General features: G+C 38.5%; 1 protein-coding gene across 2 annotated transcripts; it reads left to right on the forward strand.

The window, feature by feature from the left end:
• Positions 1-407: 407 nt before the first annotated feature.
• TYRP1 (tyrosinase related protein 1) lies at positions 408-11,725 on the forward strand. Of its 2 annotated transcripts, none has more exons than XM_074569660.1 (8): positions 408-502; positions 1,063-1,520; positions 4,699-5,021; positions 6,386-6,590; positions 7,570-7,737; positions 9,271-9,450; positions 10,808-10,954; positions 11,502-11,725. In XM_074569660.1, the coding sequence occupies exons 2-8, from the start codon at positions 1,139-1,141 to the stop codon at positions 11,705-11,707; spliced, it is 1,611 nt and encodes a 536-aa protein (XP_074425761.1). In that variant the 5' UTR covers positions 408-502; positions 1,063-1,138; the 3' UTR covers positions 11,708-11,725. The 2 variants fall into 2 exon arrangements, with proteins under 2 accessions (XP_074425761.1, XP_074425762.1); XM_074569661.1 differs by having other exon boundaries at positions 419-577.
• The last annotated feature ends 4,862 nt before the right edge of the window (positions 11,726-16,587 follow it).

Consider the following 16,587-nt stretch of genomic DNA (forward strand, 5'->3'; position numbering starts at 1 on the left):
CGTTGTCTTTTTATTTGATTATCAAAATAAATAGTTAAACTGAAAGCTCTAAGTTTAAGATTGGAGTGTTTAATTTTCGAAATAATGTATCTTTGCCACTTATTTCAGCCTGATTTTGAAAATGCCACTTGGAGAATTTTATTCTCTTTTTTAAAAAAGTCTGTTAAATGTGAATTTCACCAGTGTTCTTTGTCTGTTTTCAAGTGAGCCTTTCTTTGCAAGTAAGCAAAAAAAAAAAAAAAAAAACACAACAAAACTTCACAGTTGCTCTGTTTTGAATTCAAGTATTTGTCTCTGACCTTTGCTAAAACTTGTAAAATCACAAGGAGATAAGCATGAAAGAAATCATGTGCTGTTCAAGTACTTAAAGTCCAGGGAAATGCACTGAAGTAGAAAGGGGATTAATAGAAGAAGGAGAGTGAGGCCAAGCCATACTGTGTTTGTAGGAGAAGGATTAGTAAGCAGACTGAACCAGAAGAGAAATTAGCAGTGCTTATTTCAGGTTAGACACAGCCGTACGACGTGCAGAGATAGAACAGGATCTCAGCAGAGGAGAGGTACCAGAAAGAGAGAACAGGTACAATGCATGAAGCATTGTAGCTTCACTTTCTGGTGAAGCGGCCGTGAGAGAAGAGCAGGGGAACAGACAGGGGAACGGCTGAGTAGAGAGCAAGACATAATATTTAAATGGAGAAAAGAAAGGCATGAACGGAGTGGGGGTGGTGTTGGAAAAATGTTCAAAGAAACGGGTACCTCAAACAGGTTTTAACTTTTTGTGGTAGTGAAGCAAATCTGGCTAGCAAATATACAACGCGAATGAACATTTGGGAAGCACTTAGAAGTCAAATAGTAAATACAGCTCTAGGCAGGTGTCTAGGGGCAGATACCAGAAGAGAAGAACATTAGCGTCTGTGGTCAGAGTTGTTCATTTTTCCAATTAGAGTATCGAAGTACAGTGTCTGCAGACACTTTCTGGTGTGGGAGGGGTAGCCTGGAGGTTTGTATCACTTGTATATAACCGTCTCTCTGTCTCTCTCTCTTTCTCTTTGTCTCTCTGTAAAGGGAGCTGTGTCAGGAGAAGTCAGCTTGTGTGGACGGCTGGCTCTTGGAAGGAGCCGGCACTTCGGGATCCACCGTCATGCAGCTCCCCACGCTGCTGCTCCTTTCCCTGCCGCCACTTCTTAGCATGCTCGGCCAAGCTGGAGCTCAGTTCCCTCGCCAGTGCGCTACCGTCGAGTCCCTGAGGAGCGGCATGTGTTGCCCAGACTATTTCCCTGTGTTTGGGCCGGGTACTGACCGGTGTGGTGTGTCTACAGGGAGAGGCCGGTGCGTACAGGTGACTGTTGATTCGCGACCCCACGGCCCACAGTACATCCATGATGGGCGGGATGACCGTGAGCAATGGCCCATACGCTTCTTCAACCAAACCTGCCGGTGCAACGGTAACTTCTCTGGTTACAACTGTGGGTCATGTCGCCCTGGGTGGAGTGGACCTACCTGTAGCCGGCAAATCAATATAGGTAAGAGCAACAGAAATATGACATGAAAATTGCCTGTTCGCAGTGCTTGCTTCTAAATGTACCTAGTGCATTTCTGTGCTTTAAAATACAAAATGCCACTTATCTTTATTTAGCAAATGTATGTTGCCATAAGGGGTTATTAAGGCAGATGCTAGACGGGTTGTTCATCTCGTGTACCAAGCAACTACATTTAGAATCACAGAATAGTTTGAGTTGGAAGGGACCTTTAAAAGCCATTTAGTCCAATTCTCCTGCAATGAGCAGGGACATCTTCAACTAAATCAGGTTGCTCAGAGCCCCTTCCTGATCTTGAATGTTTCCAGGGATGGAGCATCTACCACCTCTCTGGGCAATCTGTTCCAGTGTCTCACAAGCCTCATCATAAAAATTTCTTCCTTATATCTAGTTTAAATCTACCCTCTTTTAGTTTAAAACCTTGTCCTATCACAACAGGTCCTACTAAAAAGTTTGTTCCCATCTTTCTTACAGTCACCCTTTAAGTACTAAAAGGCTGCAAAAAGGTGTCCCCGGAGCCTTCTCTTCTCCAGGCTGAACAACCCCAGCTCTCTCAGCCTGTCCTCATTGGAGAGGTGCTCCAGCCCTCTGATCATTTTTGTGGCCCTCCTCTGAACCCGGTGCAACAGGTCCATGTCTTTCCTGTGGTGACGGCTCCAAAGCTGGATGCAGTAAAACCAAACACATTACTACTCAATAAAAGGAAGAAAGAACCTGTAGTCAATGCAGGATTAGGACCAAGTCCACAAAGAATAGAACATCTAAGTAGAAAAAAATATATATCCTTTGGAATTATTTAAGAGTAAAACAATATATATAGACATGTACGTGGTTTTGTAAGTATGTCTGTGAATAATACGTATCTAGATATCATGTTTAATACCTTGTGACTACTATAAGTATGACAGCAGCTTTTTTGATTCAAAATCCCTTAATACATTTCTGAACTATATACCTGGCCTTGTAAATTTTTACTTACCTAGTTGCTATCAATGTCTTTAAAAGCTTTAACTGATGACTGTGAGCTGTTCAGATGAATCAACACAGGGACTGGTGGGCCTTTCTGAGAGTTCTCCAGTTTCAGTTCAGTCCAGAATACCATTACACAGGTGTCAAAAAATTTTTGAAACGGTTATGAAATCTTTGTGGGACTGGAAAAATGTTGAATATTGTAGATAAATTGAAAAAGACAAGCAGGCTTGGGGACAGATTGTTGTTCTCAAGTCAAAACCATCTGAATGAACAAGATTTCAGTCTTTATTAGTGCAAGTTTAAAGGTGTTACTGAAATTCTGTAAAAGTCATAATCCCACAAATGAGTGATGAAATCTGTTGACATGAGAAACAAGAGGTCTCTAGCACAAACGTGCAGTGCCTCTTGCAGAAACAGAAATCAGCACTGCCATTATTTTCACCAGATAGGAAAGGTTCCATGAATGTGAGTGCATGTTCCAGCAAGCGTTAACAAAGGACCGCTTACCACTTTAAAATCTTAGCAATTAGATTCCTTAAAAATAACTTACTGAGGGCTGTGGGACAGACTTTAGGATTTTATTAATCTTTTTTGCTCCAAGAAGCAAACTAGAAAGAAGAAAGTATGACTCATGAATTGAATCTGCTAAACCAGGTTGCACCCTCTGACACTCTCGTCTGTTCTTATTAACAATGATGATAAGTCTGAAAAATAACCAAGAAATAAATGTTATCACACACAAACTTAGCAAAGTAAAACTGCAGATAGCCAAAAAGCAACTTTAGGGTATACAAGAGTACTTTTCACTTTTCTCACTTATTAAATCCTTCACTACTCAGTAAAATGCTAAGCAAATCAGATTTATCATGCATGAAAACATGAGTTTAAATAGGGGAAATTAGCTTCTTATTATGCTTTAAGTTTCCACATGAAGGTCACCTCTTCTGTCTATCCATAGAGCTGGCCCCAGCTGCTCAGACTTTAGAAATAATTATTGGATTACCGTTGGCATATCCATATAAAATAGCAGTAAAATGCAGTTTCGTGCCTTCATATCTTCTAAATTCATGCCTAAGTTTAATAGTAGTCCCAATTTTTTATTATGGTTCAGGCCCATATTTTGAAAAATGAAAAGTTAATATGTCAATGTAAATCAAAATTAGATGGATACTTTTAATGCGCTGCTTAAAATCAACAACAAGAACCCCTTCAGTGACCAGGGCTAGCATATCTGTTCATCTGTTCAGTTATGCAAAATAGAAAAGCATGTTTCAGGACGCAGAGTCCTTGAATGAAATTCATACTTCATTAAAGTATTTCTATGAACTTCAATGAAGCCAAAATATCCCCCACTGAATCAAATTTATAGAATGAAAAGTAATTCACTTTTATTCTTCATATTGATTCATGCTGAAGACCTGTTGCTTCTCATATCAACATACTCTATCACTTATTTGGACAATTATGGATTTTACAGTATTTTTTATCATGAAAATGAGTGCACGTTGAAGAATAGCTGTGAGAACTTCTATCTGTGTCTTAATCTAAATTTAGCCTGAAATCTCAGTCCAGGTGAAAAAGTGCCAGACTGGGACTGAGATGATGTGGACTCTGTTCCTCTTGCTGATATATTGGTATTTCAACAAGTCAATTTTCTTCCTTGTTTCACTGTCTATATGTGGACAATGATATTTCTAACTGGATTTGAGATATACTGCTGAAAAGCAATAATATATGACTGTTGCTAATAATATCAGGTAATGACATTAAAGGGAGATGTTGTACCATGTGAAATTCACAATTCACTGGTGAATCTGCCAATTTTCCTGAAAAGGTTCAAGCACAAAGAATACACTTCATTAAATTATCAAGCAGTAGACCTTCTGATTATTATAAGAACTGTCTTTGTCACTTCTCCGACAGGATAGAAGGACAATCCATAACAATACTTCTAAAAGCACTAAAACCACAAGGTTTTGGGCTTTATTTTTGTTTGGCTTAACCTTTCTGAAAATAAATAACATTTTCTATTTATGCTCAGTACTCTCTGAATTGCCCCAATTAAAAATGGATGAATGCTTGAAGACAAAGAGGCTTACCCGGATTAATTAGGAACAAAATAAATTAGTCCTGTGAGATCATACTTGACTGTCTTTTACTTTCATAACTTGCTGCTTCTGTATCCTCACAGTCAGGAGGAATCTTTTGGATCTGAGTGCAGAAGAAAGGAGGCGTTTTGTGAATGCCTTACATGAAGCCAAGGTGACAATCCATCCTGACATTGTTATTGCCACACGAAGACGTGAGGAAATATTTGGACCAGACGGCAACACACCACAATTTGAGAATATCTCCATTTATAACTACTTTGTGTGGTCTCATTATTATTCTGTCAGGAAGACTTTCCTTGGTGCAGGGCAGCAGAGTTTTGGAGGAATTGATTTCTCTCATGAGGGACCAGCTTTTGTCACGTGGCATAGGTACCATCTACTGCAGCTTGAAAGAGACATGCAGGTAAAGTTCGCGTTCATATTGAGCCATGTGTTCATGCTATGTTTTGTACAGTTAAAGAATTTCTCCCCATATTCCAATAGGTAAAAATGATAGCAGCTCTTTCTATGTGTTGAAATAATTCTCTTTCAGTTTCAGCAATTCATTAGGTATACTAAACCTAATAGACTACATTAAGTTTTAGACTGTCATTGTTATAGAGATGTTAGAAATAATATTTCAATTAGAGTAATGGAAAACATAAAAGTTACATAAAAATCTCCTGTAAAAACAGATACAAATTCTAGATATATCCACTAGAGGCATTTTATTGAACCAGAAAGATTTATCGCCAGTGTTATTTTTAATATCAAGGATGTGATCCTTGACTGTTAGACTAATCAAAGCAGCAGAAATTATAAAGAAAAGTATTACACAGATGGCTTGGGGATTCAGAATCACATTTTACTTGTATAATTAATGTAACTGGTAGAGAAATTAGTGTTTTGTTATACTCTGTTCCATGAATCAGTGGTTCTCTTGCTTCCCTTTCCTTGTGTGGACCTATACATAAAAGGAATATATTATTTTACGGACCATCATCCTTCTTAAAAAAGAGACTATTAAGTTTTCAAGGTCAGGATTAAATAGTCTTTGAAATCACTTCAAGTGTTTCCACCAGCTCCAATGGCTCTGCATCAGGCTGACGCACAAGCTCCCTTCAAAAACTCACATTTAACATCAGTGGCACTTCATTAGGTAGAAGCCCTTAGGAGTTCTAGGAGTTCTAGCTCTTAGTGATTTAATATATATTCCTCTTTATGTTAGTAAACTTGATCATTAGTTAAACTAATTTGGCTGGCCAACACATCCTGGTATATTTTGGAAGCCAGGACACACTCCAGAGCTGTTCGGCTCCAACCCATACTAGAACCAAAGAATGAGAATCTGGAGGGCCAGTATCCCTTTTCCTTACTTTTCCATCTGCTCAGTCATTCCACAGTTGGCTTAGTTATTCTGTGTGCTACAAACGCTGCTGTTGTTGAAAAGCCATTACAAATTTTTGGAAAAATTAGTTATCACTATTAAGTGATATTTCTTACTACTCACAATATGGTTTCATGGAAGAGATACTGTCTTATTAATGGGGGAGATCCATGACTCAATTCAAAATCCAACTATCTGTTCTGTTGAACAAAGGCATCAATGGGAAAACCACTGAAAGCTTTTACATAGATTTCTTCGATTTTCCATACATTTCATCTCCTCCGTGATGCAGGACTCTGACTCTTACTAAGATGTATTTAACTGCTTTTTAGCATCGTTCTAGCAGTAAATATTACAGCTGTCTGGGGTACATGTATTAACACTATATTTCTGTGCTTTAGAACATGCTGCAGGACCCCACTTTTGGACTGCCCTACTGGAACTTTGCAACAGGACAAAACACCTGTGATATCTGCTCAGATGACTTGATGGGAGCTAGGAGCAATTTTGATGTCTCTCTTATCAGCCAGAACTCAATCTTCTCTCAGTGGCGGGTGCTATGTGAATATGTAGAAGACTATGAAACTTTAGGAACCATTTGTAACAGTAAGTATGACTGCTGCCAGATATTTGGAGAGAATATCCTTTTAATAATAAATAAATACAATACTTTACATTGCAATGGCTTTTCCCAGCCAAAAAAGTCTTAAAGTGTTTTTTGAATATTCTTGATCCAAGTTTCATCAGTCTTGTGAGATGGTGCATATGTCTTATTGTCTTGCACTGAGGCATCAAGAAGTTCAAAATTTGATCAGGAGCTAGTAGCAGAGGAAGAGCTAAATGCTTTGATTTTGCTTCTTATGCAGTATCTGTTCATCTCCTGCACCGTAAATAATTAAATCTGGCAGTGTCATTCCTTAGCTGAAGCTTAGGTTTTCTTCTGACTGCTCCACTTAGCACCTTCATGGCATTTTGCTCCTAAAAGGAGAACATATAACAAATCCCCATGTTAACTATGTGAAGCATACTTTGAATGTGAAGAATATTGAATCCCAACACATCTGCTTCATCTACAAGAATGTGTAGAAGATGTGTACAAGAGCTAAAAAATCCCCGCAAGATTCTTGTATATTCATCACCTTCAAGCCACAAGCCTTTAGCATCTTCTTGGAAATAGGGAGAAAAAATAGGGAAAAACTACAATATTGGGTTAGTCACCTACATAATCAACTATAGTCCTTTCCTCAGCTACTCTGTCAGGATATCTTCAAAATTTTGGCCTGGGTGTCATCAAGAAATCATATTGAAAAACTACAGAAAATTTTCCCAAAGAACTCACAGAACAACAAATTTCAATAAGAGGCTCCTAGATGCTTTTAAAAATCCTGGTGAAAAGGATCCATAACATAGGATGCCATGAAGATTCAGATTCTTTGACAGACACAAGGAACTGGCCCATTCATTCAGTTTAAGTGTCATTTGCAAGGTTTGGTGTTTTTTCCCCATGGTTCAGTTTTTAGAAGCGTGCATTCTGTGGCCTAAACTTTTGGACAGGTGTTGTTTTCTCTCTTCTCTTCACCTCCAGGCACTGAGGGTGGTCCCATCCGAAGAAATCCTGCTGGAAATGTTGCACGGCCTATGGTACAGCGTCTCCCAGAGCCTGAGGATGTTGCTCAGTGTTTGGAAGTTGGTGTATTTGACACTCCTCCTTTCTATTCCAATTCAACAGACAGTTTCCGTAACACAGTAGAAGGTAAAAATGGCAAATAAAATCATCCGGAACAACTCCAAATAAGTCGAGGCAGACTTGCCATTTTTGTTGTTGGAAGCATGAGTTTGGAGACAGTCTATTGGACGCTAAGAACACATTGTTCTTAGCATTAAGTATTAGCTTACTATTAAGTGGAAATAAGCTCTGGGTAAATTACTTTATAGCTTATGTCACTTCTTTAAATGTATAAAAGCCTCGAAAGTCTGTCAATGGTGTACTAAGTAGAAACTAGCTGAGATCAGGACCTTGCAACATAGTACTAAGTTTCCATTGCCGAAAACAGACAGTCCTGGCCTGCGGATTGATGCAGCTGCATCCTTAAATGAGGCAAACAAGTACTCACAGCAGTTATTCTTGTATCTGAATTAAAACAAACAAAAGAAAGCAAAAGAAACTATAAGCCTTGGTAGTACTTAATAAAATGGCATTGAAGTAGTAATTAAGGTCTGGGTACAGGATTTACTGCTAGACATGTTAGTCCTTCTCTCTGGGCCATATAATTGTGTTCTTCTCTTTCCATATTTAGAATGAAATTTTCAGTTACTGGCATCTGAACACACACACCCCAACCCAGAAACCAGCCTAAAGATTTAATTCATGCTGTTCAGCCAGTATCCTGCCAACTGCTTCCACAGTCTAATAACACAGTTTTTAACAGGAAAGACTAAGATTCAAGAAAAAAGATTACCAAGTGACAGTTCAGATCTCTGCCAGACCTCTGGCAGAACCTCTGGCTCTTTTGAAGGGGCCTAACTCCTGTGACATGGAGGATCTGCTCCATTTTCTTTCTCTTGGAGAACAAACCCAAGAATCTACATCAACCTTTTAAGTATATATGAAAGTTTTGGAGGCTTACCATGTTTGACAAATGGACTATCAATATCTAGGTATCTAAACATGGCTTTAGCCAATTTACTGTACGGACCCGTCTCTGGAAAGTTTAGCCAGAGCTTGAAAACAGAAGAAGTTTCCATGATGCTTCAGATCCTGACATCTGACATGAGGGTTACAAGGTGCTAGGCACTAACAGAGTTACACAGGATATCTTCACTGAAAAAAAACAGAGCATGTGAAGCTTTCTGAGATGTGTTCGCAGTAAGCATGGAAATGATGTGTGAAAATATAACAGCTGGCTCATTAGGATAGATGGCAACATATACACGCTTAAGTCAGTAGTTCGAAAACACACGCAACTATTTCAGTTATGCTGAAAGATATGACAAATATATACCTTTATTTTCATGCTATGATGTGGTTTACTTTGGCCATTTTTGCATTATATCCCAGCAGCCTTGCACTCCACATTCTCAGCATTCTTTTGTAAAGGCTATTTTAATCCAAAAATTATGCATGCTAGGGACATTTCTCAAATGCCAGTAGGGAGACAATTAGCTACTCATTTATGTTAAGGAAGGCAACACAACAACATGACAGTCTTTCAGAGAAAAGAGGGACTGCAGCTTCCAAAACAAAATCTTCACTAAGTTTTTTTGTGTTCTTTGTTTGCGTGTTCAGGGTACAGTGATCCTTCAGGGAAATACGACCCAGCAGTTCGAAGCCTTCACAACTTGGCTCATCTGTTTTTGAATGGGACAGGAGGGCAAACTCATTTATCACCAAATGATCCCATTTTTGTCCTCCTGCACACATTTACAGATGCTGTTTTTGATGAGTGGCTGAGAAGGTATTCTGCAGGTAAGATGTGCTCATGGACAGAGGTGAGATGGGTGGATATCAGTCTATGCAGTCATAGGAGCTCAGCTGCTTCTTGTGGGACAGCAAGATGCCCCGAAGGATAGAGGAATGGAATTTTAATGGTTAATGCATTTAACCAAACCAGAGTAATAACAAGCAAGCTCCCTTCCTCATCCCACTGACATCCATTTTCATATCACTGTCTGTGAAGGGACTTGGCCAGAGATACCATGCACAATTCAAGGAAACAAAATGTGCAAATACATTGTCTTCATAGAACAAAGACTGCGTAACCATGGAAGGTCCAAAAACTTCATGGACATTCCATCGTTGTGTGGAGTAAATATCTGTTTCTTCTTGTCAAACAAGATCAGATGCCATGCACACCTTCATGAATCATTTTGACCAGCTTTGTGATGTACTGCCAGCATTCCAAAACCATTTCCATATCCTTTCCAAGGATGGTCACTGTTGCTACCCTTGCTTCTTTAACTCAGAAAAGAAGAGAGAAAAGGAATAAGGGAGGAAGTGAATGACAGGGAGGAAGGAAGGGCAGAAGGAAGGAACTGCAAGGAAAGAAGAAAAAAAAGAAATAAAGAAGGAAGGAGACTGGCATTAGTTAAGTGAGGAGAGAATTCTGTGTAACCCTAATGTCTGTGCATTAGTCCGCACAAAGCAGCGACTGTATTCCTCTTAGGACAATCCAGGCCCCTCTTCCTTCTTCTACTGAAGACAGCTTCTGTTGCACAACTGAGACCTCTTTGTGCAGCTTCCATAAACTGCCTCATGTATTTTTCCCATGCCAACTATCAGAGAGAAATTGTATCCCCTCGTGGTACTTACATAACTTATCACAAGCTTTTGCATCATCTTACTAAAACGGATTTTTTTTTAAGTTTTTTTTGGTTCAGATGACTCTCTCCTGATTTATCATAACATTGCAAAAAAATTCCACTGGTATTCATATCAGCTACCCTCCTGAACTGCATAAGACAGCTCTTCATCACTGTTACAATCAGACAAAGTCAGATTGTAGCATAAAGGTTTTCTAAGTCCTCCATAAATACTTATTTCTCCTTTTTCATGGAAGAAATGAAAAGCTCAACAGAGGCAGAAAGCTTTACAGTCTACCGGTGTTAAAAAACAGAGGTATTAGTGGTCTTGCTTTTGGGCAGATCCATTCTGTATCTGTCACACTGGAAAACCAGTCTTTCTAGATTAACTTAGGTTAGTACTAACAAAAAAAAAAGAAGGTACTCAAAACCCAGAGTCACTGTTGGGAAAAAAAAATAAAAATGAAGTAGTGCAAATTGTTTTGATTTTATTTACAGAAGTGTGATTTGACTTTCAAATTTAGATATCTCAACATATCCACTGGAGAATGCCCCTATTGGACATAACCGACAGTACAATATGGTGCCTTTCTGGCCTCCAGTTACCAATAATGAGATGTTTGTTACTGCACCAGAAAACCTGGGATACAGCTACGAAGTCGAGTGGCCAGGTAAACTGTCCAGCCTAGATGTTTCCTCTTTTTTTTTCTCATCATGTCTTTCTCCATTTAAGTCAGTTCAAACTTCACAAACAACATTTGATGCATTTGTAAAGGTCTGTTTCTCTTTTCTTGCCTGGCTTTCCAAACCATTTGTGTTTGGGATTTAGTACAGCTAAATAGCTACTGATTATAGATTGTTCCTGCATGAAGCTCCCACTATCCACTTCAATTTTTGGCCAAGTTCTCATTTGCATCTAAACTTTGCAGAAGGTCCTTATTCCTACATCTTATGCCTTCATTAAATCACTACAGAGAATGCAAATGCCTCACAAACCATATAGCAGAAGAAAAATCCAGGACTGTTTTTAGTGTAACAAGAGAGACTGACATTTTCTCACATTTTGGAACAAATATTATCAACCAAAATTTAAACTAGTTCTACTTCACAGCTCGTTGAATAATGACAGATACTAAGCTTTGGTCTGTTCCTCTGACACTTATCCATATTCTTGACATTTACTTTTAATAACTTTCTCTTTTGCTTTCCTTCCCGAAGGTCGGGCTCTCCGTGTCACTGAGATGATAACTATTGCAATAGTGACGGCACTGGTTCTTGTTGCAATTATCTTTGCTGCTGCTGCATGTATTGTACGTGTTAAGAAAAATAAGGATGAGTTGCATCAGCCTCTTCTGACTGACCAGTATCAGCACTACTCAGATGATTATGATGGCATACCAACACCAAGCCAGTCTGTTGTTTGAAAAGATGGCACTTTTTTGCATCCCACTTAAACTGTTTATTTTGCTGTATTTTATAAATGGTGGTCATCCATCTGCTTTAAAATAAAGAGCATAAATTGTCCACCGTCTTGATGTGTTTGCTTCAGCCTTCACCTCCTCTTTCATCACACTTAGGCATCAATAAGTCACCTTTGCAGTGCTAATTATGTGTAGATTTTGATAGAATTCCACTAACTTTTCAGGGCTTACCTGCAAGACTTTTTCATGTATATTTCTGTAAAATCTGGTAAATTTCAGTCAACTTGCTGACAGCCAATGTCATCTAACTTCACCTACCCTTTACACCCAGAAATGTTTTATGAGGTACTTTTATGAAAAGGTCAAGTCTAAAATGGGACAGAAGCAGAATACAAAAACAAAAATACAAGTAGACACCTTGGCAAGGTGACTACAAATGTGTTTCAAAATAGCCAGCATGCCAGGTAAGGAGCTACAAGGGAATTCTGAGGGCAACAGTGTGTTTGAAATCCAACTTTATTCACAGAACATAGTTTTGATCTTAGTGCTGCTTTTAGGTAGATCTGTGAAAAGAGATTCACCACCGAGAAGCCACTCCAGCATTTGGACACTTCAGATGTATGTTCAAACACAGCTGCCTGAAGGGGATATCCATTTGAAGGGACAGTAGGCAGCAGCCTTCATTCTATTTTTATTTTGATTTTTCACTCTCTCGCTCCCTTTCTCTCTCCCACTATCCCCATGGCAGTGCATTCTCCCCAGCAATGAGACCTTGCTTCAATTGTCTCCTGCAGGAATTTAAACCTGCTTCTCTTGTACTTTAGGAGAAGGCCCTAGGCATCAGGCTGTAGAACACATCTGGAAGAAAAGCCATATACAACTGCTGTTGAATTTATTCAACATGAGCCAGTAGGATAGCAACAGACTAACACCTGCCTTTACAGCCTGAGGCAGGGCTTGAGGAATCTGGCTTCAAGCCTCACCTCATCTCTCTCGTCATAAGTGGGTACCAATAAACCATTGATTGTCTTCCTATGATGGCTTATTAAGTCTAAATTAGCAGCCATTAACTCACATACAGAGATGTTCCTGGGTTCAGACTACTGAATCCCACATCCTGCACCGAACCCCCTAATTGTCAGACTATAAAGTCAGGCTGCCTCTCGTCTCTTTTTTTGTCTGACCCCAACTTCAACAAAAATGGTAAGTAATTTGGATTGAGCTCCTTCATTCTGTCTCCTAGACATTATTAGGCAAAAGCGAGAGTCATGCCTTCTATGTGCTCTGTCAACCTCAGCGGTTTCAGTGAGTACCAGGTGCGCTCAAAGCATATTTACTCAGTTGCAAGGAGATATGTAATTTATACATTAGGAATGACATAAATAGGAAGACAAGTGTTCTTGGCTAGGCGAGCCATCTTACCAAGCATGGGGCATGGACAACCACAAAAATTCATACACGTAACTGATATTTAGGCAGAAAACTTTCACTTGTGGCACCCACAGCACAAAAGTAAATTAGACAAAGGTCTTTTGGGTTGCGCTTTTTGTTTTACTTACAGTCTAGCCAATCAGTATTTCAGGTACACAAACAGCAGCTAGGATTTCAACTTAAATGTCTGCTTCTGCTCTTCTTGCTTGTACAGAGTAGCAACTTAATAAGTCATCCACTTTAGTAATTTCAATGGATTAAAACAGGGTTATTCAATGTATGTTGGATTGGGGTCAAGAGACCTGGATTTTATCCTTAGCTCTGTTACTGACCTGCTGAATGTTCTTAGCTAGCGTATTTTTATCTCTGTGACTCATTTGACTCATTTATAAAATGAAGATAACAAAGCTTCCTTTTTAAAGTGTTTTTACTTCAGTGGATGAAAAGAAGCATACAGAAGCTCTGTAGCAGGAGGAAAATCGCGTGGCAAAATCAGATCTTGTGAAGAGGATGTTAACCATTAAAGCTATTCAATCCTTAAAGCAAAAGCATACACTCATGTTTTGAGCGGGCCATAAGTCTTGTGGGTCAGAGAATGAGGAGACCTGCCTGCTAGTTACAGCTGCCACACATAAACGAAGGAAGCAAGGCAGATTTTTATAACAGACTTTAAAAGGAACAGCAAGCACAGGAACTAGAGGGGGAAGGAAAGTGGAGAACTGTGTGTGTGATCCATTCTTGATAAGAGTGTCACAAGTCCTTCTTTCTTTGGTCACTATTTGCAGTACTCTGAACTATGTCTGGGTGTGGAGAAAAAGTTCCTGCCATTCACTGAAGCTCCTTGGTGTTTCTTCCTGAGCTAATCTGATGAGGAAAAGCTGTTCAGGTTTGAAATCTGAAATGGCCAGCATATGAGAAAATTTAGAAAAATAAATAAGCACCATAAAATTGAGTGTGTGATAACTACAGGGTATCACTTGGAGAACAGGTAGCAGATGTTATGAGGAGAATAGAGGAAATGAAAAGTTGGAAAAAAGTACCAACTGAGAAGTCCTAGGTTCAGCAATTATGAAGTATGTGATGTCATTCCTCCCTGTGACTTTTCCTCCCTGTCTTCTCATGAAGGCTTATTCATATAAGGGTTGTATAAGGCAGCTATAAAGGATATCTGGAAATGATGGGAAAATAGAGCTAAGTTCATGTTGAATTGATGACCATGTCTAAAGGAACTCTGACATAGGTAGCAAAGGCTTGGCACCATTAAGGAAAAACTGAAAGGAGTCTCAGATTTGGATATGAGTAGAGATCTCTAAAGTGTTGTCAGATAGAAACTCTCACACGAATTAGAACTGTGTAATTTATGTAAAATTTGGAGATTGCTGAATAAACATTGATAATGATGCTAAGAGAACTAAAATCTAGGAATGTAATTAGTGATAAACCTTTTTTCCACAAATATTTATTGGCCTAATGAAATGTCATATTGTTATTGTTTTGACTTAAATTGCAGTGATTGTACAACAAAAAAAAAAAAAAAAAAAGAAAAACAAATGTTTTAAGGCCACTCAGGTATCCCCCTCAGCTGAGGATGTTAATGATTTTATATGCTTATTTGCCTTCGTAGTTCTCTAACAGTATCTAAGTTTGGCTTTTGAAATTTATTTATCTTATAAAAAGCAAATTAGTAGACAGTAATTAGTGAATTCAAATAATGAAACAGTAAATCAGATTCTCTCCAGAAAAATATTAAATGAATTAAGGTTTTGAGAATATGCAAGAGAGAAAAGGAACTAAGGTCAGGGATTCTAGAAATAAAAAGGAAGCTGACAAAGCTGCATTTGACCTTGGAAAGGAAATATTCAAAAGGTTCTTTGACCATATAAATGAAAATGCAATAAATGCAGAGTCCAGATTAGCATGATCCAGATACATTTTTTCTATGTCAGTGATAGTCGACTTCCATTTTCCATAAGATGAACTATGCTGATCTTGTACAGAAATACTTAAAGGCTTATGGAATGAGAGACAGAAATTGCCTTACAAGACAGAAACTAAACAATATATCTGCATCAAGACAGCAGGTAATTTCCATCCAAGAGCCTAAACGTTACATACAAAACTGTAAGTCCATCTGTAAGCTGTTTGAATAATTTCATCAGGTCAGCCAAAGTATTGTGCAATTGAGAGCAGCAATATTTTATGGGGAAGGGAAAGTAAAAACGTTCTGTGCAACTACAAGCTTATTAATTTAGACTCAATAGCATGACAGTCTCCAAAACAAGCCATGAAAATACAATTGGAATCAAATACGGCACAGATTTATCAAAGTTAGACCATGCTAGCTAGCTTAATAGCTTTCTTTGATAAAATATTCAAAGATTTTCTTTAGGAATTATATTGATGCTGAAGCCTTTATTAAAGTGACCTGTGGTTAAGCCTGAAAAGTTAGAAACTGGAATAGGATCTGCATGCTGGGAAGAGAGTTAACTAGAGGAGATACGGTGATACAGTATTGAAAGATGTACCAGGACTACAGGGGTAGTCCCTGTAGCCCTTTACTAGCAGAATTGCAAAGACGGAATTAGCCTTATTTAGTGCTTTCAAGAGAGATATTGATGCACAAAACCACTCATCACCCCTAGGACAGTACTGGGAGAGAACCTATAGGGGGATAAGGATAACCTGCAGAAATACCTTGTGAGTTTTAAGATTTGAAGAAAGGTGAGAGGAAGTGAAACAGCAAGGTAATGATATCACCACTACATCTACATTCCAGTAACATAAATTTCTCTTCCCACGTGCAAAATTTTCCAGTAAGAAATAAAAAATCATTGCAAACCAGCTTAAAACAGAAAACCTTATGCCACCAATGTGATACTAGTGTGAAAACAGCAAAGCCAGTTGGTCATATGATATAGCACAGTTTATTGAATAAATGTATCATATATTATGGATGTTTAAAGGATTCTGTAAGTTGGCTACATCTGGGGAAAAATGTCCCTCACAAAGAGGTATTTCTACATGAAAGAAAAGATTTTCAAAGGCACATTGAAGAATTTAGTGTAAGCTAGTGAGCAATTAGACTGTTCAGGTAACTTCCTTCTAATGGAGTGGTAAAATCATAACTTTCCTGTACATCTGCTTTGGACACAAAACGGAACTATTTGTGTAACTTAGAGAAGCATTTCTAACCCTAGAAGTTTCACCTCTCCTATGTGTGGAAAGGCTAAGCAACACTGGTTAGTAATGGCTTTACGTTGATATAGAATGATATAGAATTGGAATGACGCCCAAAACAAGATTTATTGCTGAAGTGTATTCAGTTTGCCATTTTAATGTTTCTTATTGTCCAAAAAATGCCTCCTAGGTGAACATTTGACTACCAACAGAATAATTTGGCAAGGAAGATTGCTTAAAACTGAGACATTTATTTTCAAAATATTAATTTGGAG

Source organism: Larus michahellis, chromosome Z (genome assembly GCF_964199755.1).
Source record: "Larus michahellis chromosome Z, bLarMic1.1, whole genome shotgun sequence".
In the NCBI taxonomy this organism is placed as follows: domain Eukaryota; kingdom Metazoa; phylum Chordata; class Aves; order Charadriiformes; family Laridae; genus Larus; species Larus michahellis.